Raw genomic sequence first — 27336 nt, 5'->3', positions numbered from 1 at the left:
TCTCCTCTCACTTGTTTATTGAAAGTGGGAGATGTGCTTTAAGCATTTTTAACTGTCGGAATTAGGCATGTCCCACTCATGTTTTTTGCAACTAAATCTGAAAAACTTGATTTTGTGGTTTAGCAGATATCGTGTCCAGGTCCAATACTTGAGCAATCTTCTTCTCTTTTCGGCTTGTCCCTTTTCAGGGGTTGCCACAGCGAGTCATTAATTTCCATCTTTCCCCGTTCTCTGCATCCTCTACTCTGACTCCAACTACCTGCATGTCTTCCCTCACGGTATCCACGAATTTCCTCTTTTGGCTTCCTCTCTGTCTCCTACCTGGTAGCTCCATCTCTAACATTCTCCTACCAATGTATCCACTGTCCCTCCTCTGTACATGTCCAAACCATCTCAGTCTGGCCTCTATAATTTTTTCTCCAAACTTTCCTGTCTGAGTTGTCCCTCTGATCACCTTATTTCTGATCCTGTCCATCCTTGTCACCCCGAAGGAGAATCTCAGCATCTTTAACTCAGCCACCTTTTACTCTGCCTCCTGTCTTTTGCTAATGTGTCTAGACCGTACATCATGGCTGGTCTCACAACTGTTCTGTAAACTTTTCCCTTCAACTTAGCTGACACCCTTCTATCACAAATCACTCCGGACACTTTTCTCCACCTGTTCCATTGTGCCTGCACTCTGTTCTTCACTTCTCTTCCACAGTCTCCGCTGCTCTGCACTGTTGATCCAAGGTACTTAAATTTCTGTACCTTCGCCACCTCTGCTCCCTGTAACCTCACCGTTCTACTAGTCTCCCTTTTATTTATGCACATGTACTCTGTCTTACTACAACTGACCTTCAGTCCTCTTCTCTCGAGTGCAAACCTTCACCTATCTAGGTTTTCTTGTAGCTGCTGCCTACTCTCACTACAGATCACAATGTCATCTGCAAACATCATAGTCCAGGGCGACTCCTGTCTGACCTCATCTGTCAATTTATCCATCACCAATACTTGTCCAATACTTGAGCAATACATAAAGAAAAAACAAGTATGTATCATAATCTGTCAGCATTCGTAGTTTTTGTTTATTCAGTTTAAAGTAATTCCAACATGATCCCTTCTGAAATAGATATTGGAGATTGCACGACTGTCTGTGTCCTATGTGTTGTTATTTTTGTTATTTTGACTTCAATTGGCGCCGCAAGAGTGGCTGCCTTTTCAGCAGCTCCTATATTTTGTTGTTCTACTTCTTCCTTTCATAACTTTGCTGCTGTGAATTGGGAATTTCTCCATTGTGAGACTAATAAAAGTTTTTGTATAATCTTGTGCAGCAGTTGTGAAAACCAAATAAAAAAATTATATCCTTTTATCGTGTATCAGTGGTGCAGCTCAAACTACTGATGACTACAAACTACAAGCAATTGGAATGGATTGGATAAACTTTATTGTCAAATGTACTGTATGTGTAACATACAGCATAGATGAAATTTGTGCTGTGTGAAATTTCTTCCCTCTCAACATAAAACAAGAGGAGCCGCTGCGGGTGTCTGCGCCGCCATCGAGAGAAAAGTTAACAAAAAATGATAAAATAACACAAAACAACACATGAGACACAGACAATCGTGCACTCTAAAACCACTAACCTGCATGCACTTTGTTGTCTGAAGCAGTTATAGACGAAAGAGGAGCAAATCAAAGTGTCCTTTTCACCAGTGGACGTCACGTTGCAATGTGCACACGTCTGCTACAAGTTAAGCTTGAAAGCAACAAGAAGCTGTAGCATCCATTAACGAAAAAGAGAGATTGGCTCTCTTCTCTTGTCCCATGTAGGTCCGCTTCAATTCCAAGCCGAGACTCCCAGTTCCACATACGCATCGGCGCTCTGCGCTGACGCTCCTTTCTTCTCATCGTCGGCTCCTCAATCCATGCATCCATCCAGCCGCAGACTGTCCATCAGTGCCGACCTTTTCGCTGAACAAAGCGGGGCTGTGAAAATGCTGCCTACTTCAGGTGCAAGACACAAGCGCCCCGGGGATGTCCAGCAACGTCAAATAACGCCGATATTCCTCCCAGTCAAGAAATCAGTGCTGGCACGCGTGTGCTGCCGAGAAGGCGCAACCACCAAGCACAGATTCTTCTTCTTTGACGAATGCCATGGCCAAAAATGCTGAAAACGGTCCACATCAGGTCTACACGACGTAACAACAACACCATGTGACAAACGAGACAAAAACAACAAAAAATGCAAGGCTCTTGAAGAGCACTTGCCGATGGCTGCCTATTTTTTGGGAGAAAAAAAATCAGTCAGACCTGAGTCCCTTTCATACAACCGCCTGGATGATTGGATTGCATTTATCTGATACACACACGTCATCAAAAGCCCAATATGCACACTGCACGGGTGGGGGAGGGAGCTTGGGAGGGTCATGAAGAATCTGACGTCAAGTAACTGCAATGGTAGTTTTTGAGTTTTATCTCTGAGTCCGTTTCCATGGAGGGGCGATATCCAGGACCGCAGGGACGTCAGCAATTTGGGGCTTTTGTGAAAGAGTACAGGGTGCGGCTGGAGGTGTAATGTGCAGTCTGAATGCTTTGATAGTTACCACAGGACTTTGTGATGAGTGTGTGTTTAAATAGAGTGGGAGTGGGAATTTTGCTCTGTTGTCAGTAAAGTGTGTTTTGTTCTTGAGTGTGATTTGCTGCTTTGAGGTGGTTTTCTGCCAATTAATATTTTGCTCTTCAAGACAGTGACGCCACACAGTCTTTGAAAGTGTAGGAATGGAATGCTTTTGGTACGCTATGGATTCGACTGGCCACTAGTCAATCGCAGGGCACATAGAGACAAATCTTTAGAGTAACATTCACACCTGACAAATCTTTAGTCTTCAATTAAACTCTGATGTGTTTTTGGAATGCTGTAGGAAGTCGGAGTATCTATAGAAAACCCCAAAAGCCACAGCTTCACATGGTAGGGTCATGACCCAGATTCAACCACTGCGACTGAGAACTGTTTGGCAGACATGCTAACCATTAGGTTACCATCCTGGCTGGCTGTGACATAGCCACGGGTAAATTCTGAACACAAGGAAATGACGCACAACTGGATTGAAAACACTGAACTGCATTAAACGCTACAGTGCCATGAAATAGTTTTTTCCTTCCCGATTTCTGTGTCGTTTGCAGATTTATCATGCACAAAAGTTTCGGTTCATCAAACAAATTGTAATATCACACAGAGACACAACCAAAGGAAATAAAAAAATACACTTGCCAGTTTATTTATTAAAGCACACAAAAAAGCCGACGTGCACATTTTGAGCATTACATCACTGATACACTGGTGAAAGGACACTTTTATTCTCACCTTTTTCATCCATCCATTTTCTGAACCGCTTGATCCTCACGAGGGTCGTGGGAGGTGCTGGAGCCTATCCCAGCCGACTCCGGGCAGTACGCGGGGGACACCCTGAATCAGTTGCCAGCCAATCGCAGGGCACACAGAGTCGAACAACCATTCATGCCCACACTCGCACCTCAGGACAATTTAGAGCGTCCAATCAGCATGCCATGCATGTTTTTGGAATGTGGGAGGAAACCGGAGCACCCAGAGGAAACCCACGTAGGCCCGGGGAGAACATGCAAACTCCACACAGGGAGGCCGGAGCTGGAATCGAACCCCTTACTTCTGCACTGTGAAGCCGACGTGCTAACCACTGGACTACCGGGCCGCCCCTTACCTTTTTCATCTAAAACTAATTCAAACAACAAAGCATATGAGGAGGAAAATGGTTAAGATTGCACGTCTGTCCGTGTTTTTATGTTATGTGTTGTTTATTATTTACTTTATGTTAAAAGTGCTTTGTTACAGCTCCAACTGTTGTGAAAGCGCCAATATAAATCATGATGTATTGTCTTGTATTCAACCTTTAACATCGCACATTGTTACAGATGGCAAGGCATTTGTAAAAATGGCACGGAAATGTATGGACAGACCAGATTTTGTGAATTTTGACATCAGAGATTTTGGCTCAAAACCATAGGTTGGGAAAATGAGCTCATGTGTTGTTGGTATGTAACCTTTCATACTCCCATTTTTCCTGATTTCAGCTAAAATGTTGGTTGTACAGATTCTTAAATGAAATGGAATATCTTTGTTTTAGTTGTCAGTGTTCCGTAATGGATGAGCCATGATACGAATGTATAGGGCATCAGTACAAGGCATGGTTGGAGTACTGTATTTAATTAGCTTGTGGTGTGAATGCGCGTGATGTAGTAAGTCATGTGTTCTTGACTCTGCTAAAGAAGAAGAAAATCTGACCGTCCCAATTTAGTGGTGTTGAACTGTAATTTAGTGACTGAAGCAAAGTTAAAATAATGACGATGGGCGACCGACTGACGATGATTGATTTGGTCGTTTTGAAATAATGACGGACTGACGATGATGGATGGGTGGCAAGGCCGCTGGCGAGGGACGAACCGGTAAAATTTACGGACGTGCCGACCAGGAAGTTGCTGTGCTTTAATTTTAATTTTTGCTCTCAAGGAGATGTCCAGGAGGTCCGACGAGATGTCCACCCAAAACATCCACCAATCCCACAAACCGGAGAGGAAAAGCAGTTTTTTCAAGGTACACTTCACGGCATTACAAATATTTTTCAAAAGGGAAGTGAGTTGGAGCCTAAATTAGTGGTCTGTTTCTTGCCTGTTTTTCCTGTGGGCCGCATATTTGCTGAAGTGCGTTGATCCACTCAAATGTTTTCCCGGATTATTTTTTTTCCCCCCAGCAAATCGTGAAATGGTCTCTCAGTTACGGTAGGTCAAAACCAAGTAGTATTAAACCATTTGAACTTTATAGGTGTTACTCTATTCTATATTATTACCTTCACTTTGTTTACATGTACTAGAAAACTAAACAAACTATAACATTAAATCAATTTAAACAACACTTTTCAATTGCATGTAAAGCCCCCCAATCTCTTTTGTTTGACCCTAGAGAACCCAAGAATTTCAACCGCAGTCCTCTTACATGCATATGTTTTAAGTGATCAGAGATATGCTCAATTCACACTTAGTGCATTTAAACTCGGCCATCACAAGAAAGTACAGAAAAAAGGAGAATCCAACTGCCTGTATGTCAGTAACCTGATTGTGTTCCACCATGTCTGACTGATACAGCCCCATTCTTTAAGATTCTTTCCAGTTCAGCTTGATTGTGTTCCATGGCTGGTGTTCCACGACTGTAAAAACAAAAGTGAATTTTGCGAAATGATGTGATATATTTATGGAAGCTTTAAATGTATCTAACTGAGATCCAATGCTTGTCATAAACAAAAAAAAAAGGTCGTGTCGACACAGGAACAATGTTTACATTGCACAACTGAGAAATTCAGAAACATATCAGATTTTACACTGTTAACTTTTTGTGGTTATGACCGTCAGTGTGATGACTTAAATTTCGGATTTCCCACTGCTGACTTGATTGTCTTGTTATTCATGCTGATGATCAGTAGCTCAACAGAATGATTTCAAAGCTGCAAGGATAACGAGGAAATGAAACAAATGACATCAGGTATCACACAGAAAATGTTCTTTGTCAGTCTAAACAAGGAAATGCAGGATTTCCCTGAAATGAAAGATAAAAAGGTTGGCACGATGATTTTAAATCTGCACTGTGTTCTCTGCGTCACATCCGCTCCAGATGTTGGTTGTCACATTTTCATTTTTCCTGTGATAGGCTTCTGTGGGATGTGTTTGTAAAAAAAAAAAAAACCACTTAAAATAAATAAATAAATAAAACAAACATACAGTAGCTGTATACCTAATCAGCAACACAACTAAATGTATTCCTAAATCACATACAAATAAAGTGATTTTTTAAAATGCATCTAAATCCTTAACACCTCATATTTAAATACAAAGAACACCAATACTGTACTTGAAATATACCCTCAGCGGGCACAAGCACGTAAGGCCTACGTTTCAGAATAAATTGTATTTTGTTGCCAGACTCTCGGGCCTAATTTCAAGTAACGTTGAACAGCCACGTTAAGCCTAATTTTAGTTTCAAAATACTCAAGTAATTTTCCATATTTTTAAGGAAACATGTGATCTCGTTTCCTTTAAGTTATGCCTCAGCAGCTGTATCGACACACTCCTTTATGACCCAAATGACACTGAATGTTTGTTTACATTGCCTCGAGAATCCATCAATCTGAGTGAACATTCATTTGCTCTTGATTTGTGTAGGTCTGCTAAATTGGGCTAGTAGTTCGCTTTTCTTTCAGGTTCTGGCCACCTGGTTCATTGGATGTGTCGTTGGTCTTAGCTGTCATTTGGACGTGCTACCTAATGCTAAAACCACAGTTTCGTAACGTGCGACAACCGTTTTCAGCTTCTTTTGGGAAGAATGTACTGGTCCTTCCACTATTTTTATTTTTTCCTGAGTCAGCTTTTGAAACTCTAGACTAGAGGAAGCCATCTGCGTCATAGCCTGTAAATAGCTTCCCATAAACAAAAACTCTGATTGGTTCACCATGGTCACGTGATCACAACAAGGTCTCAGAGCTATTGTAAATACAGTCGATGACAGTGAAGAACTGTAAATGAGGAAAAGAAATGGTCATGTGACAATGCGCCGTACACCATTTGAATATACCCTTTACATGGGAATTTAAAAAAAAATAATTTATTCATTCATTCATCTTCCGAGCCGCTTGATCCTCACTAGGGTAGCGGGGGTGCTGAAGCCTATCCCAGCTGTCTTCGGGCAGTAGGCGGGGGACACCCTGAATCGGTTGCCAGCCAATCACGGGGCACACAGAGACGAACAACCATCCACGCTCACACTCACACCTAGGGACAATTTAGAGTGTTCAATCAGCCTGCCACGCATGTTTTTGGAATGTGGGGGGAAACCGGAGCACCCGGCAATTTTAGGCAAAATAAACAAACCACTGCTGGACCCGGTTGTTCTGGAATTGACCGGTGATTCAGAAGTTGGCCCGAATTTCTCAATTGCAAATCCGCTCACACTTGCTACTTCCGTCATGATTGTCCACCCTCAGAACAGTCCACATTGCAATGGTGTGCCGGAAGGAAATATTGAACTATGGACTTCATATTTTCCATTATATGTTCAACAGTATTTCTTAATTTCGTGTTACAATTTGACTTCACCAAATAAATATAGGTGAAGTCAAAATATAATAAATAAAGGGAGACCAATGCGATTAGCCTTGATGCTTTTTGTCATTGCATCCTTTTCCATCTTCTATTTGATCAACTGTTTCCATATCCATGCGTTCCATGCCTCTGTTCATTTGTTTAGCAATTGTCCTCGTCTTTGCACTTCCTGCCTTGAATGTGGTGTTCTTTTGGTTTCTCTGTAGTTGATTGAGTCCTTTGCATTGGAAATTGGCACTTTGAAAAAGGAGATGGGGAAAAGGCCTGAGCCAACAGAAGATCACAAGACGGATTCAATGCATGGGTGAGCTCTGCTTCGTATACTGTCTGTTGCTGTGTATTAAGTAAAGCCAGTTGATCTGATACAGTGCACTAGCACAATACAGACAGCAGAGAGCACAATTGAGAGATTTTTTGTTTTTTGTTTTAATGAGAATGAATAAGCAAATGATCACTAGCTGGTGGTGGTGCCAGTGCAAAGGTAATGTGATTTGATTGTTTTAAATGATACGTATTTAATGATATGTAGTTTTTCATTTCTTTGTTTTGAAAACTGAACAATTCAGTTACATAATCAGGGGTAGGACAAGATACGTTATTTACTTCTTCCTACTCCTTTGAGCATACAACTGTGATGATGTGTGTTTTTTTTTTCTCTTAACTATTTCTAATTTTCCTTTTATAATTTTGTTTGACCTTTGTCAACCTGTTATTGTGTGTACTATACTGTATATGCTCAATAAAACAAACAAACAAACAAATTTTGAAAATGGGTGGTTCAAAAGCGAAAGAAAGATTCCAAAATTGGATTAAATCATGTAATCCAATCCTGGTTTCAATCTAGATCAAAGCTTCAGTTTGTATTTTTCAAAACATTTCAATAGGATCTGGAGTTCTTTGCCCCCCTAAAAAAGATTGCATCATGGCATAGGATTTCATGATGGATTTCAGTAAAAAAAAGTAGCAAAATTTTGAAATTGGCCAAATAATCCATTTGTTTCATTTTGTGTATATACTTTTATTTATATTGTGCACGTGACTTGACATCACAACAATGATGAAGTAAATGTATCTTTTGGTAAATAAAAACAAAATGAAATAAATCCCCAAACAGATCACAAACCAAAATTTCATTTTGGTTTGCTGTTGTGCCAAATTTTCTATCATTCTAAATTCATTTCAAAGAAAATACAATACAATACATGCTGATTTATATAGCGCTTTCACAACAGCGGCAGCTGTAACAAAGTGCTTAACAAAACAGTTAACATAAAGTAAAATAATAAACACAACACGTAACATAAAACACGGACAGTCATGCAGTTCTAACTTGTTAACTATTGGACATTTAGGATAACAAAAAAAATCCCACATTCTCCAAAACATTGTAAACTAGTTTTTAATTTAGCACAGCATCATCCCTAGGTGTGATTTTTGGAGTGAATGGATGTTTGTGTATATGTGCCCAGTGATTGGCTGGCAACCAGTTCCGGGTGTAGACCCAGAACTGATTGAATACACTACAAAGACCAGATATTTATTTTTATTATCAAACTGAAACTTTTTGTACAAGCAAATAATCAATGTTTTTGTCATGGCTAGTTACATCATAATTTTTTCGTTGTTGTTTTTTGTTTTAAGTACCATGCTGGGCCACAAAATGTCAAGCCTGTTTTTTAATAGTTAATTCTTCGTAAATGTTTATTTCCTATTACTCTTGTCCTTGCCAAGTTGTTATAGTGACCGTTGTTGGTTTTTCTTTGTTCAACAACAGGGTATGAAGAATTTATCTTACATGTGATCCCGTATTGCAATTATAATCATAAATCAGATTAGCAGATTGTTATTCCTCTTCAAACCTGCTTGTGCCTGTTCTTGTATTTTTGAGGTGGCAACGATGTGTTTAACCATTCACCTTTGTCATAACAAAAATCCCCGCACCTGTATTTCCAGCTCTGCTAAAATAAAAATAAAAAATCACAGGAAATTGGCCCCTAAATTTTCCCAAAGCATATTTTGTTTTTTTTGGGATTAGCCACGCCCTTTCGGTCGGTAATAATTTATACTGCACTCCAAAACTGTTGGCACAATGAGGCCCAATCCTTTATTTTTTACTGTTGACATTTGGGATTAAGATCAAAAGATTAATATGAGATGTTGAGATCATCTTTTATTCCAGAGTATACTGCATTTACTTGTGGGTCGAGTGCACCCCTTAAATCAGGGGTCCCCAACCTTTTTTGCCCCCACGGACCGGTTTATGTCAGACAATATTTTCAGGGACCGGCATGTAAGGTGTTGTGGATTAATACAACAAAATAATATGGTATGAGCTGCATGAAAACTGGTGTTTTCGAAATATAATAATAAACACAAGGAGCGTCTAATCTGGCCGCAACACTCTGATCGCTATGGTAATGTTCAATGCCTTCAAAATACGATACAACGCAAATTCAAAGTGCATGAAAATGACGACTCACCACAGCCTTGAGCTTGATTTTCTGCAACCAGACGGTCCCATCTCGGGGTAATAGGAGACAATGACACCTCAAGTGTGTTGTTTATGCCCAGTCTACTTCGTAATTTTGTTTTAGTCGCCGTTGCTGCAGAACCCCCCCCCCCCCCCCCCCCCCACAGGTAGGATGTTGGAAATAGCAACAATGCTATTGTGGCGATCTCAGAGTATTCAGCCATAACTTTAATCCAGTTGTCTCGAACGTACTTTTAAGGCCGCCGTTATTTGCGATCTCCAGCAGTTTTTTTTACTCATTTTGCAAGCTCCAGCAATTTGTTTTTAGCGTAATCGGTCACGTGACGGAAAAGCGTGGCTTGACGTGAGTCAAGCGTGACACAGGCGGATGTAACGGAGAATCCGGTAATTTTTCAAAATAAAACATCTTTCGCATTCCAAAATAAATAAAACGAAATTAAGGCAAATTCTTTCTGTGCGGCCCGGCACCAAATGCCCTGCGGACCGGAAACAGTCCGCGGACCGGTGGTTGGGGACCCCTGCCCTGTCATGCCACTATTCATTTTAATCTTGTGCCCCATTTATTTTACCGTGCATGCGTACCTGCACACCCCTTACGTGCTTCCTATATGTTATACTTACACCCTTATGTATCTCAAAATTTTTGGGGTCTGTTTTTCAGGCTGAGTGAAGAAGTGGGGGGCCTCTTCCTACGAGCACCTCCCTGTGCTGACATGGGGACTGGACTGGCTGGAGTCAGAGATTCCGGCTATGACTCTCTCTCTCGAAGACTCAGTGTTTTGGACAGATTAATCAATACACATTCTGTGTGGCTCCAGCTTGAGTTTAGCCATCAGAATGCCATTGAAATACTACAGAACCAAGCACCTGGAGTAAGGAAACAGTTGATTCTAATATATCTCAACTCAACTCAACAGTATTTATAAAGCACTTTCACCAACCACCGCTGTATACAAAGTGTTGTATGTTTCTGATGTTAATTTTGTTTTGAAATTACGCCAATAGTCAATTAAAGAATTTAAGTTAAACACAAAGAGTGTCGTACAAAAACTTCCAAAATGCACACAAACCCAAATATTTTGTCATAATTTGAGAAGATTAAGCAAACTACTCATATGTAAATCCAAAAATGAACAAACAATCAGATCATAACAACTTTTGGGTGGTGTTAAGTCAAAAATGTTCTTTACAATAATTATAATACTGTATGCAGCCCCATTTGTCTAAACACGGCATTCGGATAAAAAAAATGCATTTGTGGAATATGAATAAGTGGTAAAATACATTTTTTTTAAAAAAACGTCTCAGGGGGCAGCCATTTTGGCACCTGCTCTCGACTGAAAATGACAACACAGTTGCTCAGGGCTCAGGTAATGACCAATCATCGCAAGCACAGTTAGTGGCAAAATGCCCCCCACCCTCTCCCAAGATGGATAAAAACAGGTGTACTTTGCGCCTTAACCCTGGAGAACCCAAGAACCCTTTTCTTCTTTGGAAAATGATGAATTTTACATTAAATGACTGATGTATGTTCACTAAACACTAAAATATGTTTTTTTCAAATATTCAATGCTTTAATCCAAATTTTGGATTAGGGCCAAATTTGACCCTTTCGGATTTAAGGGTAGCATTTGAGTAGCAGAATTTATAGGGGTCAAATTTGACCCCGTGGGTTCTCCAGGTTCAGGGTTAATAAACGTTCATAAACGGAATATTAATCAGATAGCCGTGTTTAGACTAGAATTTTTTTTTTTACTTGACTTCCCCTTTAATGCTACGTTGCTACAAAAAAAAAAATCTTTTATTGGGAGTTAGCAAGATCATTTCTAATAATAGTCCAATCCTAGCCTGGCAAGACATACTCACAAAGAAAGTGGGTCTGACCACACCCTTCACTGTGGCTGGTCCTCGGTTCAAAACGAACCGTCCAATCAAATTTGTTTACTTGCTGTGATGTATCCTTTGTGAGTTCCAAACCGTCCTATGGTTTTGGTTCCAAACTGTCTCTTTGCTCAAGTTTGGTCCACCTCAGAAATGCACTTTATTTGACTTCCCACCAGACTCAGTTGCTGGTAAAGGGTTGAGTCTTGATTTCCAGGCTAGTCCAGTCCAAGGCTGGATTTACAATACATGGTTCAAGTGAGACAGTCTCGGCATAATTTCTTTGTAGGGTAAGTCAAGTAAAAAAAATATTTCCAATAATATATTCTTTATGCCCCCGCTGACCTAAACACGGTATTTGATTCATAATCTGTTTGTGGAATATTTATAAAACAGAAAAATCCATCCCAACGCCATGCCATTCTGCCTTGTACTGACACTTGCTGTTGACTGAAAATGATATCACAGTGTCATAGGCCACATGCAGACCCAAGGTGAGCTCAGCGCTCCCGACGACGTGTTTCCATGTGTCGTCAATGCAGTTTGCCCATTCCACCCGCGTAGGATGAAGTGAACTTTTGTCTGTGTAGCATTGGCGACAGCCAATTGGCTTGAAGACCAATGTCACGCGAAGGTGCATGACACACAGCCAAATACAGTTAAAAACACACAATGCATCTGTTGAAATAAATACAATGTGGGACGATACCATAGCAGTCTTTGAGACCGAGAGGCATGCAACACAGCCAGTTTCCTTTATCGGCTCGGACCGAAACAAAAAGAGTAATTAGAATCGGGTGCTGGGAAGTTGTTGTGACTTGTGAATGGACTAAATTGTTTAGAGCTCTTGAAGTGTCAACAAAGATAAAAATTTAGCAACCAACACAACCATCGGTGGTCACCAGATTGACCAGTAATGTGGGAACTTTTTTTTCCCCCGCTGGAGGAGTGCCCCCTCCTCTTTTCCACTTGAAGCAACCCGCAGTGTTTCGTCTCCTCGGTGAATGAATGCGCGTGAGACAAGCGGCGTGTAGTGAGATTTCACATTCTGAACGTAGTATAAGGGCTCAGCTTACGAATGTCACATGACCAAAGCGAGAAAACAGGTGAGCTGTGACAATCCTTACCTGAACCTTTGGGACTGTAATGACGTTTTAAATCGACAGCAAGTGCCAGTACAAGGAAAAATGGTTGGTGGATTTTTCTGATATCCACAGATGCAGTATTAATCAGAATACCATGTTTAGACTAGTGCAGGCACATACATGTAGAACACATTCTTGTAAGAACTATTTTTGACTCCACTTTAAGTACAAACATAGCACAATAATAAACATTGAATAAAGAATATTTCCCTGGCAGCTTCAATCAAAACGGAATATTATCATCTTTCTGAAGTCTGAATTTGAAATGTGTTATAAAAACAGCCTCACACCTTTATTTCATTGTCTTCTAATTGGATATTTCTTCCCTTGGCCTGTAGACATTTGTTGTGCGGAAGTCTTCAAGCCGGCAGAAAAAGGTCATATCTCTACGTATGGACAAGGATTCCCCAGTTACTGTGAAAGACTTTGTTGTCATGGAAAGCCAGTACAGTAAGTTTAGACACTTTTGAAGCAGGACTTTCTCCTTTTCAATGTGAGATCAGCAGAATGATACATGTTGTATGTTACTCTACATCTACACAGTCTTGACTGATTTTTGAGTGCCTTCCTGTTTTCCTCGCAGTGGTGCTGAAAGCATCAATGAACTTAAATAAACCACAGTGCAGTCAAGTCCATGTTTTGCCTTTAGACTAGTTGACTATATGCAATCATTTAAACAAAAACCTCAGTATGATCATCATTTTATGGAAATGCCTTACTTGTTCTGGCACATATTTTTTGCATGTCATAAATTGCTGATAAACTTTTTTTGGACCGTATTAAAACATGAAAGCTTGATTACATTTAGCCATGCCTTATAATTAATTTCATTTTTTTGGGATCAAGCTGTGCTATTTGTGTCCTCCAGCTTTCACGTTGGAAGGATCCGGCCTGAGCTTTGCAGACCTGTTTCGTCTTGTAGCTTTCTGCTGCATCAGCAGGTGTGTCAATTCATTGGCAATCATTCATGTTGGTCTTGCTGGGCTGTTTTTTTTATTTTATTTCATTTGATTTCATTTAACACTTTTTCTTGTTATGCAGACTAAGAATGTGTAAAAAAAAAAATGGCAACACTAGCATTGGAACTTTGTATACTCCCCTCCTAAAACATCAGAACCCTTATCTTTGCTTGTAGGAACTTACACATGTCTGACGTCAACAGAAAATATGAGGAATTAGAATTTTTTATAGAAATTGTGAATCCCTACTTGGATAACACCATTATTTGTGCTATTATTTACTATTTAGTTTGTTTCATTCAGACAGCTGGGATGGGCTCTAGCACGCCCGCGATCCCAGTGATAAGAGGTTTGGAAAATGAATTAATTACTTTTTTATTAAGATAGTCAAGTCAAAACAAATAGTGATACTTTCTGGGATGCAGTGCAAACAATTTATAGCTTTCATTCCTGTGGGTTTGAAAATGTGTTTTGAAAAAAAAATGCATTGTTTGCGAGAGCTTGGACATTTTCCCCCCTGGGTATGTGGTTGAATAGATTGGTCTGCCAAAGTCAAGCCATCCCTGAGTGACTCATCCAATTTTTTTTCTCTAACTTGATTATTCTTTTCTGCCTTGTAGTTTTGCTCCATTTCATTCTGGTTTTGTTGCCTTTTCTCAGAGATGTGCTTCCCTTCACCTTGAAGCTTCCTGAAGCCATCGCTACAGCCAAAACCTGTGTTGAGCTTGCTGAAGTAGCTAAACTTGGTGCAGGTTTGTTTGCTTTTATTTCATACAATATATCAAGAATAGAGTAAGTGGTGCAAACCATGATGATATTAAATATAAAGTTTTATTTTGTTCAGAAAACAGCATGATTCTCTTTTTTCTAATCTGTAGGCTCTATTTTCATAGGCATCAAACTTGCGCCCTGCATAAAAACTGGTGCACCTTGATTTCCTTTAGTGCAGGGGTCTCAAACTCAGTTCCTGGAGGGCCGATGTCCTGCATGTTTTCCAAGTCTCCCTGTTGCAAAACAGCTGATTCAAATGATCAGATCATCAGCAAGCTCTGCGGAAGCCTGCCATTGAACCTGTTCATTTGAATCAGGTGTGTTGCAACAGGGAGACTTGGAAAACATGCAGGACAGCGGACCTCCAGAAACCGAGTTTGAGACCCCTGCTTTAGCGTGTTTGGAATTTCGCAGACTGCAATGTGTCATGATCGGTGTTCTGACGGACTGAGGGCATTTTCTTTCACATGCCTTGACAATTTTGGTGGCTAAAAGTAGACAAAATTTAATTCCTGGTCTATGCCAGTTCCAAGTTGTGGCGCAGGCAGTGTAACGATTGTTGAATTTGATCAAGGTGCATACAGATAGATTCTGCACATGTTGTGCGTGCGTGCGTGTGTGTTGGGTGAGGGGTGGTACAACTTTACATCTTCTGCCAGTGGAGATATTGCAATTTCTTGTAAATGTACATGGCATGCGTCGGTCTCCTGTATGGGCTCCAGTTATGTAGACCTTGTGCATCTCCTTTGTGGAATTTAAAGGGTATGAGACGAGCCACTTCCATTGGCCGGGAAGCGAGTTGGTTCTTTTCACGCCCACAGTGGCGCAAACGGCCATTTCTAACAGTGTGTTGAAAATACCAATGCACTTTGCATTAGATTTTTTTTGGCCACAAAAATATAATGCTTAGTTCAGTTGTTCTCAGATAGTCGGGCTTTGGAGAGCGCTGTGCAATGCCGGGGGTGGGGAGGGGGCACCTTGGGCCTCCCAGTCTTAGTAAAGCTGTGTTTCGGCATCACATTCACGCCAATTGCAACTTCTCATTGGCTGTTACTGTCCACTACCATGGAAACCAAGCACAACAGTCAAAGCCGACTTCACACGTCTGCCGTGCGGGTCCCCTTCTTCTCTCCAGTGTGGTTTATCGGGATATCGAAAGTGCATGGCACCTCATCCATGTTGGTGATGTGGTTGGCCCGGATGTGTTTGTCGGCAATCTTTTTGTTGTATTTTAAAATGCAAAGTATGCTTTCTCCCTCATCACTTGGCGTAGCCCAAGCAGGTATATAGGAATATGGGGAATGGTTTAGAGAACAGTCGGTAATGTAAGACAAGTGAGGCTGGCAGAGTGGCAGAATAAAGGATTAAAATCTCCAACAAAAGGTCTTTCTTTCATGTAACGCAGAATATTGCACTTTTTACGGCAGTAGGAGTGGAAGATGGCCAGCTTTTCCTAGCAATCCGCCAGATGTTGCTGCGCCACAGTCGTCCTTGCACGAATGGAAGATTGCATCGTTTTTTAAATCGAAATCACCAAGCACCATGGATTAGTTGACCTAGAATTCTCTCGCTCCTGTTTGATTCCCATGGTCCTCCATGTAACAGGTACCCTGCAGTTTAAACTGACCTTGTAAGCTAGTCTCTCCGAAGGTGCCATTTTCGGGATGTTGTTTTGCACAATGCATGTACTGGCACCATTTACACTGACAGAGGGCGTGCCTTCAGCGTCCCCTCCCACTTTAACGTCTGCATGTTGTCCTCGGTTACGCTTGCCTTTCTTCTATGTAAGCAGTGTGTTGGCACATCAGTCAGTCAAGCGGACCCTCATTGAAGTCACATAAGAACATTAACAGATTTTGGAACTCGGTGCATATACAAGGCGACCTGCATTATTAGGCGCCCTGCCCATATTGGAGAAAATTTAAGACTAAGTGCCCATTACGGTCGTGAAATTTTTTAGCCGTAATCAGTTATTTTACATGCCAGCTTTGCATGGAACAATAGGTTGGAGAAACAAATAAATAATTTTAGGTCAAAACATTATGCCTCATAATCATAGATGTGGATTGTGAAATGTCTTACTGCAGCAGATACTACTACTTGAATGTACAGTATATTGATGAGAACACAGCAAGTCCATTTGCCTCCTCTTAAGGCGCAGCACTGTAAAACTGTGTGTATGTGTGTGTGTGTGTGTGTGTGTGTCTCCCCTCTCTCTCTCACTGTCACTCAAACTCGCACTTTCTTTATGTGTCTGGGCGGCACCGTGGTTGATGACTTAGATCTGGCCTTTCAGTGTGGAGTTTGCGCGTTCTCCCCGTGCCTGCGTGGGGTTTCTCCCACATTCCAAAAACATGCGTGGCAGGTTAATGGAGAACCCTAAATTGTCCCTAGGTGTGAGTGTGAGTGTGGATGGTTGGTTGTCTTTGTGTGCCCTGTGATTGGCTGGCAACCACTTCAGGGTGTACGCTGCCTCCTGCCCAAAGACAGCTGGGATAGGCCTCCAGCATCCCTTGTAAAGATAAGCGGATCAGAAAGAGGCCCGGGGGGGATTCCTGTCATATTGGGCACTCGCCTGCCTATCTGAAGTCTCCATGTAACCTTTCCCTTGCTATAGATTGTCAGAGTCCACTAAAAAGTTCTAGTCGTGTCAACTATTCTTCTTTTCCCCATTGCGGGACAAATAAAGGATATCTTAGTCGTCAATACACTTTACACAATTTACACATTGCAGCGTGACTGGCGTTTGCAATGAAAACACAGAGTTGCCTCTCACTCTGGTCAACCACATGGAATTGTGGGAAATGTTACTATTTTCAGCACAAAGGTCGAACCTGTCTATCAAGTCAGAACTGGGCTGTTGTGAATCTTTCCATCTCTGCTTCAGAAAGTCATTTCATACTTTAAACGTTTAATTTACATTATACATAACATTTACATTGTACATAATATCAATAAAATTACCCTCATCAGGAAAAGCGGTGTTGAAAATGGATGCATGGATCTATAAAATGGTTCTCTGCCAATAATTATCCGGCTTTTTTTCTTCAAATGTATTTCTTAGGACACCACAAAGAAACATTGTGCACTTCTGAAATGGTCAGATATGTTATTGTAGTTTGTGCGCTGCCACTGACAAAGGCCACCCTGTGACGCAGAAAGTGCTGCATGGAACGTAACAACACAAGAGTGACCTTTCTGTCTATTCAAGCTCTCAGGCTATGACTCAACTCAGAATTAAATCTGCCAGACTTCCTCTTGCTGGCAGCTTGTTAAGGTGTCCAGTTTGACACACGTCATCCCACCCTTATTCAATGTGGTTTCTACGGATAGAAAAGGCAGATTTTTTTCTCTCCCCATCTCTCCCCTGTTAATAACACATTGTCTTTAGGTAAGGTGAGACAATGGTGAGTTTTGTATCAGTGAATCTAAAAAGCAGTGACGTATACGTTTTCGCATTTCTCATCATTAAGTCACTGCTGAGTAAAAAAGGATATCGGAACAATCTGATGAAGTTAAATGTTGACTCTTCTTTATTCCCTTATCTCATAAGCTATTTTGCCAGAGACCAATACATACACCTGATTTTTTTTAATAACATTTTGTTTGTCGCAGTTTCCTGTCACCTGTTAAAGTAGAGTGCTGCAATTTTTTTTTATTTATGCAAAACCGAATATGTCCAAGAAACGTTTCTAAAATTGGGTCGATTGACACTATCGAGGCTATGTCAACGAGTCTCCATTGACCTCATAGATTTATCTTTAGTACAATGCTATAATTTACAACCAGGAGGATGGACTTCTGTGCACTAAGCTACTGTAAATACAAACATGCACAGCTCATACTAAATTTATGGAACATACAAACGTGGACACTAGAACACAAGAGCATCAACATGGGCTCACTCGATGAGACGTGATAGTATTTTCAGCCATCGGAAAAAAACCCCCCCACAACCATCTTTGTGTGCAATGGAATAGTTCCCTACTGTTGTTCCACTTTGATAATATGGCCTGTGTCTATTGTAGCTGACATCATGTCTAAAACATCTTTGTTGACCAGTCTGTACAAACAGTGGCTGCAAAACTTTCATCGTAGTCTTCTCGAATATAATTCAAAACATTGACTTACACTTAGCTAATGGATAGAGACCTCTATAGAGCAGTTGCCAAAAATAGGGAAACAATTGGGATATTTGGGTCACATTTTCTGTCCATATATTGCATCTTGGCTATTTTCCATTGTACCGGTTCTAACAGCCTGCTTCCACTGTGCATACTTTGCCGGTTCCGTTCATGTGAATGAGAATAAGCATTGCCATTCAATAAACACCTCTTTAGGGCCACCGCACGCGACACGTTGGCAGTCAAGGAAAACACAGGTTGCTTTCAAGATAGGACATGGTCTACAGTTAAGATAGAAAATGGGGATGTATCGAAATACAGAAGTCGCTCTCATTCATTTGAATGGACCCGGCATCGGGTGCCCCGCTTGCAAAAAAAATTCACCGCAAGCCTCTCCATTTCATCGGACATCGCCACGTCATGAAACTGCAATTCATATTTTGAATTGCCACAAAACCAGTGGCCAAGATTCAGCCAGTCGTGAATTCTTGTTGGCATAACCCGGCACACTGCAAGTGTGAAGTGGAAGCCCACACAGTTAATTTGATTCCCGCCTAAATTCCTGTCCAAGTGATTGATGCCTGTTGTAATAGAGAAGCAACGTAGGCCAGGTTAGGCCAAGCGAGGCCCGGGCAGAACAGGGCCAGGCTGTTCTGAAACCTGTGCTGTGTATTTAACAAGCGACCAGTACATATACATCTGTGGTATTCTGGAGCTTTGAAGTGTACAATTTGCCTTTCATGCAATTGTATAACCAAACGTGGAGCGCACACTTCCACCAAGACTACCAAACCCCCATCTGACTCCTTTGATTGAAAAAAATATCTCCTTATAGATAGCCTGTTCAATTTAACCGCCATTGAATGAGACCAATTTATTCTAACAATAGTGCACCTTTTGGAGGAACCATCAAAGCTGTACCAACACCTGTGTAAACGGTAAACGCCAGAACAGTGGGACAGTGGAATCAAGTTTCATCTAAGGGCAGCAATACCTAACCTTTCATATACTGGGAGTTGAAAGGAAAGGCTGCACATTCCTAGAGCTTCTGTTGTATCTTTAGTTCCGCTATTTTGTTAGGTTTTTGAAAGAGGTTATTTATGATGTGATGGAGCATATGTTTCTCCATCCATCCATTTTCTGTTCTTTTGTAGTTTTACAGATGGTTGTACAAACGCTAATTTTTGTTGGATCAGTCTTTGCCTGAATGAAGCAGACCATGGCAAAAACCTAAAACATTTTCTTTCATTGGTTATGTCTATATTGATCTAACTTGCAAAGACTAAACTGCCCTTAAAACGTAATAGAAATACATCCTGTATTATTCCAAACTATATGTACTCTGAATAAGATGCTCACTTTAGCCATGCAGTAAATATTTTGATAAAAGACACAAAAACAGCAGACATAACCATGTCTAATGAAAATTGACAATTACATGTCCGAGTCCCAGACTGTTCTGAAAAGTTCCCATTTACATAGTAAGAAATGAGTGAACAAAACACAGTGAACAAAATACAAAAATGAAAAATGAACTAAAAAATATTCTCAGTACAAATAAACAAAAGAGATCTACCCATACAAGCGGAAAATGGATGGCCTATAGGCCATTTTATACAAACTCCTCTTCATTGGAACTCTATATGTTCTGCTTCTTTAAGACATTCTTTCAAACTAGCTCTGATTTGGGTAGTGGACTGGGAAGTAAAAAAAAGAAAAATGAAACAAACAAGTAAAACCAAAGCAGGACAAAGAAGAAAGAAGACTGGATTGTAAACAAGTGTAGAGTGGGAGAGCAAACGGGGGTTGGGCATCTGTCAGTGAAAGAACTACTGGGAATGACTATTTGAATGGGAGGGAGAGAGGCGGAGCTACTTGCTAACAGCCCTCCCACACACACATTTCCATGAGGGAGTCATAACAAATATTGAGTGGCGGTGTAGTTGAAGGCAGCGGAGTTTCAGCCTGCGGAGGCATAATGGTGACGTTACCACACTAACCAGTCAAAATGTCCTGAGATTTTGGACACAGTCTCTCATAAACTTCTCATCTGTTTGTCATCAAGCTTTGACATCACAGTGAGTATTGCTGTCATCCATTTTGGAGTTGCTCTGTGGATGGTACTTCTTCTTTATTGTTTATATCAGTCTTTATATTTCGCATATTACTCCCTGGCAGAGGCAGGACTGTAGAAGGTTTATCAGTGTGTGATTCCTTTTCAGGTTATGCCTGTATGCTTCTAAAAAGGAGCAGCTGTGGTTCAGGCTGGGTTTAAAGGGGAGGTTAAGATTGGCTGAAGTGCTTTGTGCTGGCTCACTGAAACTTAGTGAAAGAATATTGTCAATCCTCATGATGATATTCTGGGTTTGGTGGAAACAGAGTGAGATGAAAGCGGAGCTAAAATGCGCATCTAGGCCACAAAGGTTTTTGTTTTATAAAGAGTAAAAGATGCAAACTTTGAGGGAGGAAAATATGTTGTTGAATGCAGATAAGTGTGTTATATGTTTTTCTCATCTTTTAAAAAAAAAAAAAGCTTTCTAGTTTCTCCATGCATAGGAACAATATTGCAACATTTGAACCTGAATTTTAAGTTAGTCAGCAGAAAACTGATGCCCCTGAGGCTTTTATATGCATTCCAGAGGCACGCTTTAATTGCTTCATCTGACTTGTGTCTGCATGTGGAGAAGCTCTAAATGATCATTTGAGTTTATTTACGACGAGGTTATCAACTCATATACAAGTTTGTGGGACCATTAAGTAGAGCATGTTTTAGTTTATGGGGAGTAATAAGTCGTCTTGTGCTGATTTGTGTGTAATGCTGTTCACGGGCATTTCACACAACTTTTCTGAATGCCACTGACCCCACAATGGTCATTGAAATACCTGAAACTGACAAGAAATAATGTCCTGAGCATTTTATAATTAAAGTCATCCATAGTTTTTTTTTCTTTTGTCCCAAAAGAATGATTTTACAAAATAATAGCCCAATAATCTTGCGAGTTCATTGTACCTAGCCGCAAAACCGAGCCTCCGCCCTGTTTCACTGTAGATGTAATGTTCTTTGCATTCTTCATTTCTATATCTGAATCTTCAAGCCGAGAGCCGAAGTGACTCTGCTTTGACTTGCCACCCCCCAATTTATCCCAGAATCTTTCATTTGAAAACAGAGGAGGTAAACCTTTTGAGGCGCACTGAACTGAGGTAATAGTCATGCATCATGGAGATTTCAAGGTCCTACATTTCGGGAGACTTAAGTATTTTATGAATGATTGAATTCCAAATTGCATTACTTTCATGGCATCTAACTCCAGAGGTTTTCTTGTTTTCAGAATTCTGCTAATTGCACGACTGTTGAAAACTGTAGGAATATGTGGATCAACAAATAATTGAAATTGCCTTCTTTGTTGCCTTTCATGTAACTTTCAATCATAACTTCATTTGTAACTTTACACACAAAGCTTTGTTAGCAAACCTCTTTAAAGTGATGTCACATAAAATTGGATTATAGACACAAAAGAGCCTTTGTCCTGGATTACGATTTGTTAAACCCAAGGTATACTACCGCTGTTCATGTCTCATCATGAAATTGTCCTTGGTCCAATATAGACATGTCAAAATTAATTTGTCATTCATCAAATTAATTGACAACCATGTTGATAATCGATTCATCATTTAGAGCCGTTGTTCTTTCTACAAATCTACAGTTTCACATCCTGTACATATTGGGTGTATAATAATCAATGTATAGTTGTCCATCACTCAAAATAATCTTATATTTCCCACTTTACTATATAAATGGGATTCCTGATTAAGATCGCCGAATACGAGTCAGCGTTACACGCACAAAATTGTCATACTTTTTAAAACATAAAAATGTCATTTTAATAACATCTGTATTTTGTATAATATATATGAAATCTGTCTTTTCGAATGCAATACATACCATATGAGCATTTTATTAAAACAAGACAATATACTTTTTCTGAGGCAGCGCTCTTCCCAACATGCTTTGCAAGCGTTTTTTGTTCATTATTGTGATGTCTTTGTAGACAACAGATGAAGGGACGATGAACAGTGGCTCAAGTGAGTAGTAAGTTAAGTGTGTGGACAGATCGGCCGAGCATGCATCCTGTTCCCGCTTGGGGAATAAAGCAACTGAAGAGCTTCAGCGAATGTGTCATCTTTTACCAGCATGTCTCATCCTTTACCAGCATGTACTACTTGAGGGTGTTAAAAATAAACAATGTTGAGGTTAGCATGTTGGTTTGGCCCTCGGCAAACGTTCCAGTTTCTTACGAGACCCACAAAATTAATTGCCCACTCCAGAAATCATTATTTGGATTTATAATACGAACAACTTTTAATTGACAGGAGACTTTAATTCTCTCATCTACAACTGCTTTAAACCAACTTGTATGCAGAAATAGTTGTTCCGACTTTATGACTGTCTAATGTTTTAGACTAGTAGCAGTAAACTGGACCAAATAAATGACTATGATTGAATAATAGTAATTGAGAAATAAGGATGTTGCATTAGATTTCAATGCAAAATAAATTATGATCCAATTATTTCGATAAATCAATAAAATACTTCTAAAAATATTTGATTGTGACAGTCCTAATCCAAATAGTGCAAGACAGAAGCTGAGCTGAAGTCTTGTCCCTTAAATTAGCACTCTTAGCAAGCATAGTAAATAAGATGATATCCTTTATTTGTCCCACACTGGGGAAATTTACAGTCTACAGCAGCAAGATTGTGGGCAGAAAGAAGAAAGAAGAAAAACAAAGTGTTTGCATTCACAAAATAAATGTTAACAGTTTCAATGTACACCGTTCAATTAAGTTCAATGTAGATATAGATAAAGTGGCTGTGCTATTTACAATTATTTTTCACATCATTTAATTTTTTATTCAGCAGTCTGACAGCAGTCGGTAGGAACGAGCGGCGGTGTCTTTTCTTCCTGCAGTGCCGGTGTAACAGTCTCTGGCTAAAGGAGCTACCTAGTGCTGTCCTGTGTATCTCCCCAAAAAAAGATAATTTCATACTTTTCTCGATACACAGGTTGCGAAACGATTTCCTTTGAATCACAGTTCGATTTGGTTACTCAAGACGGTGTGGTGCAGTGAATTTATTGTTGTCATTTTACACAGAGTACATATGAACGAACTTGTCAGTGCTGTAAATGTGGCCTTTCCTATTGAAGATATATCCGCTAAAAGCTGATTCGATGCATTTCTCGATCGATTTTAGAGTGGAACCATTTGTTTCCGTTTGATGAACTCGCATCGATAACAAGGTCATACGGTATCTTTGCAATGGTATTCAGTCGTTCATGTAATTATTTTTTTACATGTGTACCAAATGGTGTGTTAATTCTTACGTAGTGTTGACAGTTTTTGATGATGAAAACATTTTCTGTCACTATCACCTGCTAGACTAAATTCATGTCATTTGTTATTATGCAGGTTTCTGGGATACTGAATTGTACCAGAAGAGGAAGGGTTCCTTCTCCTTTTTATTTGGAACCACAGCTTCTGACAGACTACCTCCACGTGGCCAACGACCACTCTCAGTTGCACCCACCCCAGGCTGCGCTCGGCTTCAAACCCGCACCCCGTCAGAGCTTGAGTGTTGCCAGTCAAATGGGGCACTCTGCTTCATCAATCCTCTTTTCATTAAGGTTCATCAACCAGAAAGCACACAGAGTTCCGAATTAAATTCTTCTCGTCCGAGTCGAAATCACAGCCCAGAAAAAAGCACACTACACTTGAGCGGTGACAGGCCTGCGCATTGCAACTCCAATCTCACCGCCAGCGGACAGTCAAATGAAAGCAAATCCCATTGTCTGGGCAGCAACACAGAACTACAAGCTCAAAAGAAGCAAAGTGGTGAGGACATTACATCACGATCTCCACCCAATCGACCACCCCCACCTCGCTTTCAAGCACAGCAGTTGGCTCATCCTGTCCGGCAGTACAGTATGCCAGAGAAAATTTCCTGGATCAATGTCCCCAAGGAGAAAGTGGAAGAGAAGGAGCGGAGCAGTAGCCTCTTGTCCCGTCTTGGTTCTTCACTTAGCATCAGCCCTTCGTCATCCCCTCCGAAGAGATTCAGCATTAGCTCCCCTATATCCATCCCCAGGCCCTCTCTCCCCATCTCTTTATCGTCTTTATCTGTTTCGCCGAGAAGGTCCAAATACTTGCCATCTTCGTCCCAGGAAGATGCCCAATGTCACTTGGCACTAGAAGACCAGACGATCGAAAAGGCCCTTCTGAAGGCCAAACTATTTCAGCAGAACAGCAGCAAAGCTTGTCCCCAGCCCTGCAGCAGTCTTCCAGATTCTTCCCCGATGACCATAAGCAAACAAGCAGTGGTCCGAGAAGGAGGTGATAGAGAAGCTGGAGAGGAAATTAAAGAGGCAAGCCAACGTCTGAGCGACGTGAGCCTTTCGACAGATTCTTCAGACTCCCTAGATTTCTCTCAGTCCTCAGCTTTCTTCCTTCCTCCGCTACATGACCCAAGTCCACCAACAGTGGCTGATTTTAACACCCACCTCCCTCTTTCACTGCCCTCTTCTCATCTCCTTTACTACAGCATGGAGGAAGACGATGACGATGAGGAGGATGAAGATGAAGAGGAGCCTGACTATGGTGTCGGCCTGGAGAGCGACCAGGACCAAGACCAGGACTTAACAATGATACCACCTGGGCACAGGATAAGACGCCAGCCAAGTGCCAGTGCTTTGGTCATCCAGAAAGCACTGCGAGGTCATCTGCGCAAGATGAGTGGAGTTTTTAACTCACTGTTGACACCTGAAAAGAGAGCCATTCGCAGGCTGGTTGAGCTGTCCAGAGATAAGGGCTCCTACTTCGGTTCCCTGGTACAGGACTTCCTGGGCTACATGGGCGAAGGGGCGGGTACCCCAACTTGGCAAAGCTTTGCTTCCGGACTGGAACTTCTTCAGACTCTGCGTCAGTTTATCACACAGATGAAGAGTTACCTGCGGCAAAGCTCGGAACTGGGTTTGCCTATTGAGAGCCTCATACCCGAAGACCAAATAGGTAAGTTTGGGAATAGGTCTGAATTCTCCCAAAATGATTCTTTTCACCTGGAATTGCCAATTATATAAATTTGTATGGGATGGGAGAAGGTCTCTGAATGTTATCCAGTGTCTGGTCCAGCAGAATACTGCTTTGTTGAAGTTTTGCCATTGGCATGTGCATGGATGTGCTCAACTTCATCAAACAAGCCTCGGGTTATTGGCTTCAGACAGGATATTGTGAACCTACAGGTTGCAGCCAAGTAATACTGTATTTTGTCTCAGAGTTAAAAAGATGATTATTCAACAACAAAATCCACTAAATTGATTCATCGATTATTATTCCAATCCCTAGCTAGTCTTCATGATCAAACGCTTACGGATCTAACAATTGCTGACTGAAAATTGTTCTCCTCGTGCTTTGCATTTTTCTTCTCTTACGCTTGCAGTCATACACCGGAAAAATTTGCGTGTAACCCTGAGTCAATTTTATTTCGTCAAGTGGTTGCATGACATAAGATTTTTGGGATCCGGATACAAATTTTTCAAGTGATGATGATTCTCTTGTGTGTGGCCACTTAGCAAAATAAAATTGAGTCTATTTCTGACACCTTTTTTTTTCTTCTCAATGTAGCGTTCCGAATGCAAACACCTCATTATGAAGCAGGAAGAAGTCCAGGTGTGTCTTGTTATATTCAGTAATGTGTAAGCATGTTGTTGAGGAGTTTAAAAAAACAAAACTACGCTTGAGACGATGAAAAAAAACAACCCATTATGAAATCGATTCAAATGTTTTGTTTTTCACTTCGACTCTGAATCTTGAATGAAAGCTACTATAGACGTGTTTTTATATGCAATGCGTGACCCTCTGATTTATTTGCTTATTTACATGTGCATGACACACTTGGAAGCAGGGCTGTTTTAGTTCGTGGAATTGTTGCCCAATATTTTGTTGTGACCAGGCGTCACTCAAAGCCCAGCTGGCTCAGATGAATCCAAGATGCGGTCTACCAAGGCATGCAATTGTACTCCGACTCCTGTCCTTCCATACACACGCTCCAATCAGAGAGAGCATTTCATGCCTGGCCCCTCCTTGTCTCTTTTGCAGTCTGCAGTTCTCCGACTCTCACTTGGCATTTTTTGTTAGTGACTCTTTCTTTTCCTAACTGCGATTCCAGATGCTGTGCTGGATTTACTTGCCATACACATTTATCTCAGAATGTATGCAGTATATCCGATTCCCCCCTTTTTTGTTACATTTCTCAATTGAACTTAAATGTGTAACATTGTCACAGCAGCATCATCCGTGCAAAGGAATAAAACCTGAGCTTAAGCTTACACTTTGGCGTGGAAGAGAGTTGCACGGTTAGACATTGAAGACGTTTGGTTGTTTCTGGTTTGCTTGAATTCCATGGATCTTTTTGGGATGAGGATGAGTAGTGTGCTGAAGTCTGAAGGAGGGAGGGTGTGGAAGTGTTCTGGTTAGAAAGGACCTCATTGTTTTTATACTCTTCCGCTCACAGACCGATGAGTTTACTCTGAAACCACATTTGTGGTGCGCTTTTAAACTGCTCATAATTTGTTCAAATAAAATAATAATAATAATAATAATTGAACACATTGTAGAACAGTTGGATCAATTTATACTTCCATAGAAAAACGCCAATCCAAATGTGCAGTTATTTCCAACTATTTCCAAAAGTATAACGCTACCTACAACATCCAACTAGGCACAGTCTGAGAGCTGGACCTTATTTTATT

At 40.8% G+C, this 27336-nt stretch overlaps 1 protein-coding gene and 1 long non-coding RNA gene across 3 annotated transcripts in view; both read left to right on the top strand.

The window, feature by feature from the left end:
- LOC127610741 (uncharacterized) overlaps positions 1-27336 on the top strand; it is a 72094-nt gene that overhangs the window by 2044 nt on the left and 42714 nt on the right. The gene's annotated exons all lie outside the window — the stretch shown is intronic.
- Positions 1-27336, top strand: part of rin2a (Ras and Rab interactor 2a) — a 41519-nt gene that overhangs the window by 3466 nt on the left and 10717 nt on the right. The window contains exons 2-9 of one of the 2 annotated variants that reach the window (XM_052081022.1): positions 4529-4609; positions 7371-7468; positions 10317-10527; positions 13020-13131; positions 13550-13622; positions 14301-14392; positions 24002-25597; positions 26210-26254. In XM_052081022.1, coding sequence (XP_051936982.1) covers positions 4529-4609; positions 7371-7468; positions 10317-10527; positions 13020-13131; positions 13550-13622; positions 14301-14392; positions 24002-25597; positions 26210-26254 — 2308 coding nt within the window. The remainder of the gene's footprint in view (positions 1-4528; positions 4610-7370; positions 7469-10316; positions 10528-13019; positions 13132-13549; positions 13623-14300; positions 14393-24001; positions 25598-26209; positions 26255-27336) is intronic. The other variant, XM_052081023.1, reaches the window with a different exon arrangement.

This window comes from Hippocampus zosterae, chromosome 11, assembly GCF_025434085.1.
Source record: "Hippocampus zosterae strain Florida chromosome 11, ASM2543408v3, whole genome shotgun sequence".
Lineage (NCBI taxonomy): Eukaryota > Metazoa > Chordata > Actinopteri > Syngnathiformes > Syngnathidae > Hippocampus > Hippocampus zosterae.
The sequence above is the reverse complement of the archived record's forward strand: the minus strand, read 5'-3'. Positions and strand labels throughout refer to the sequence as shown.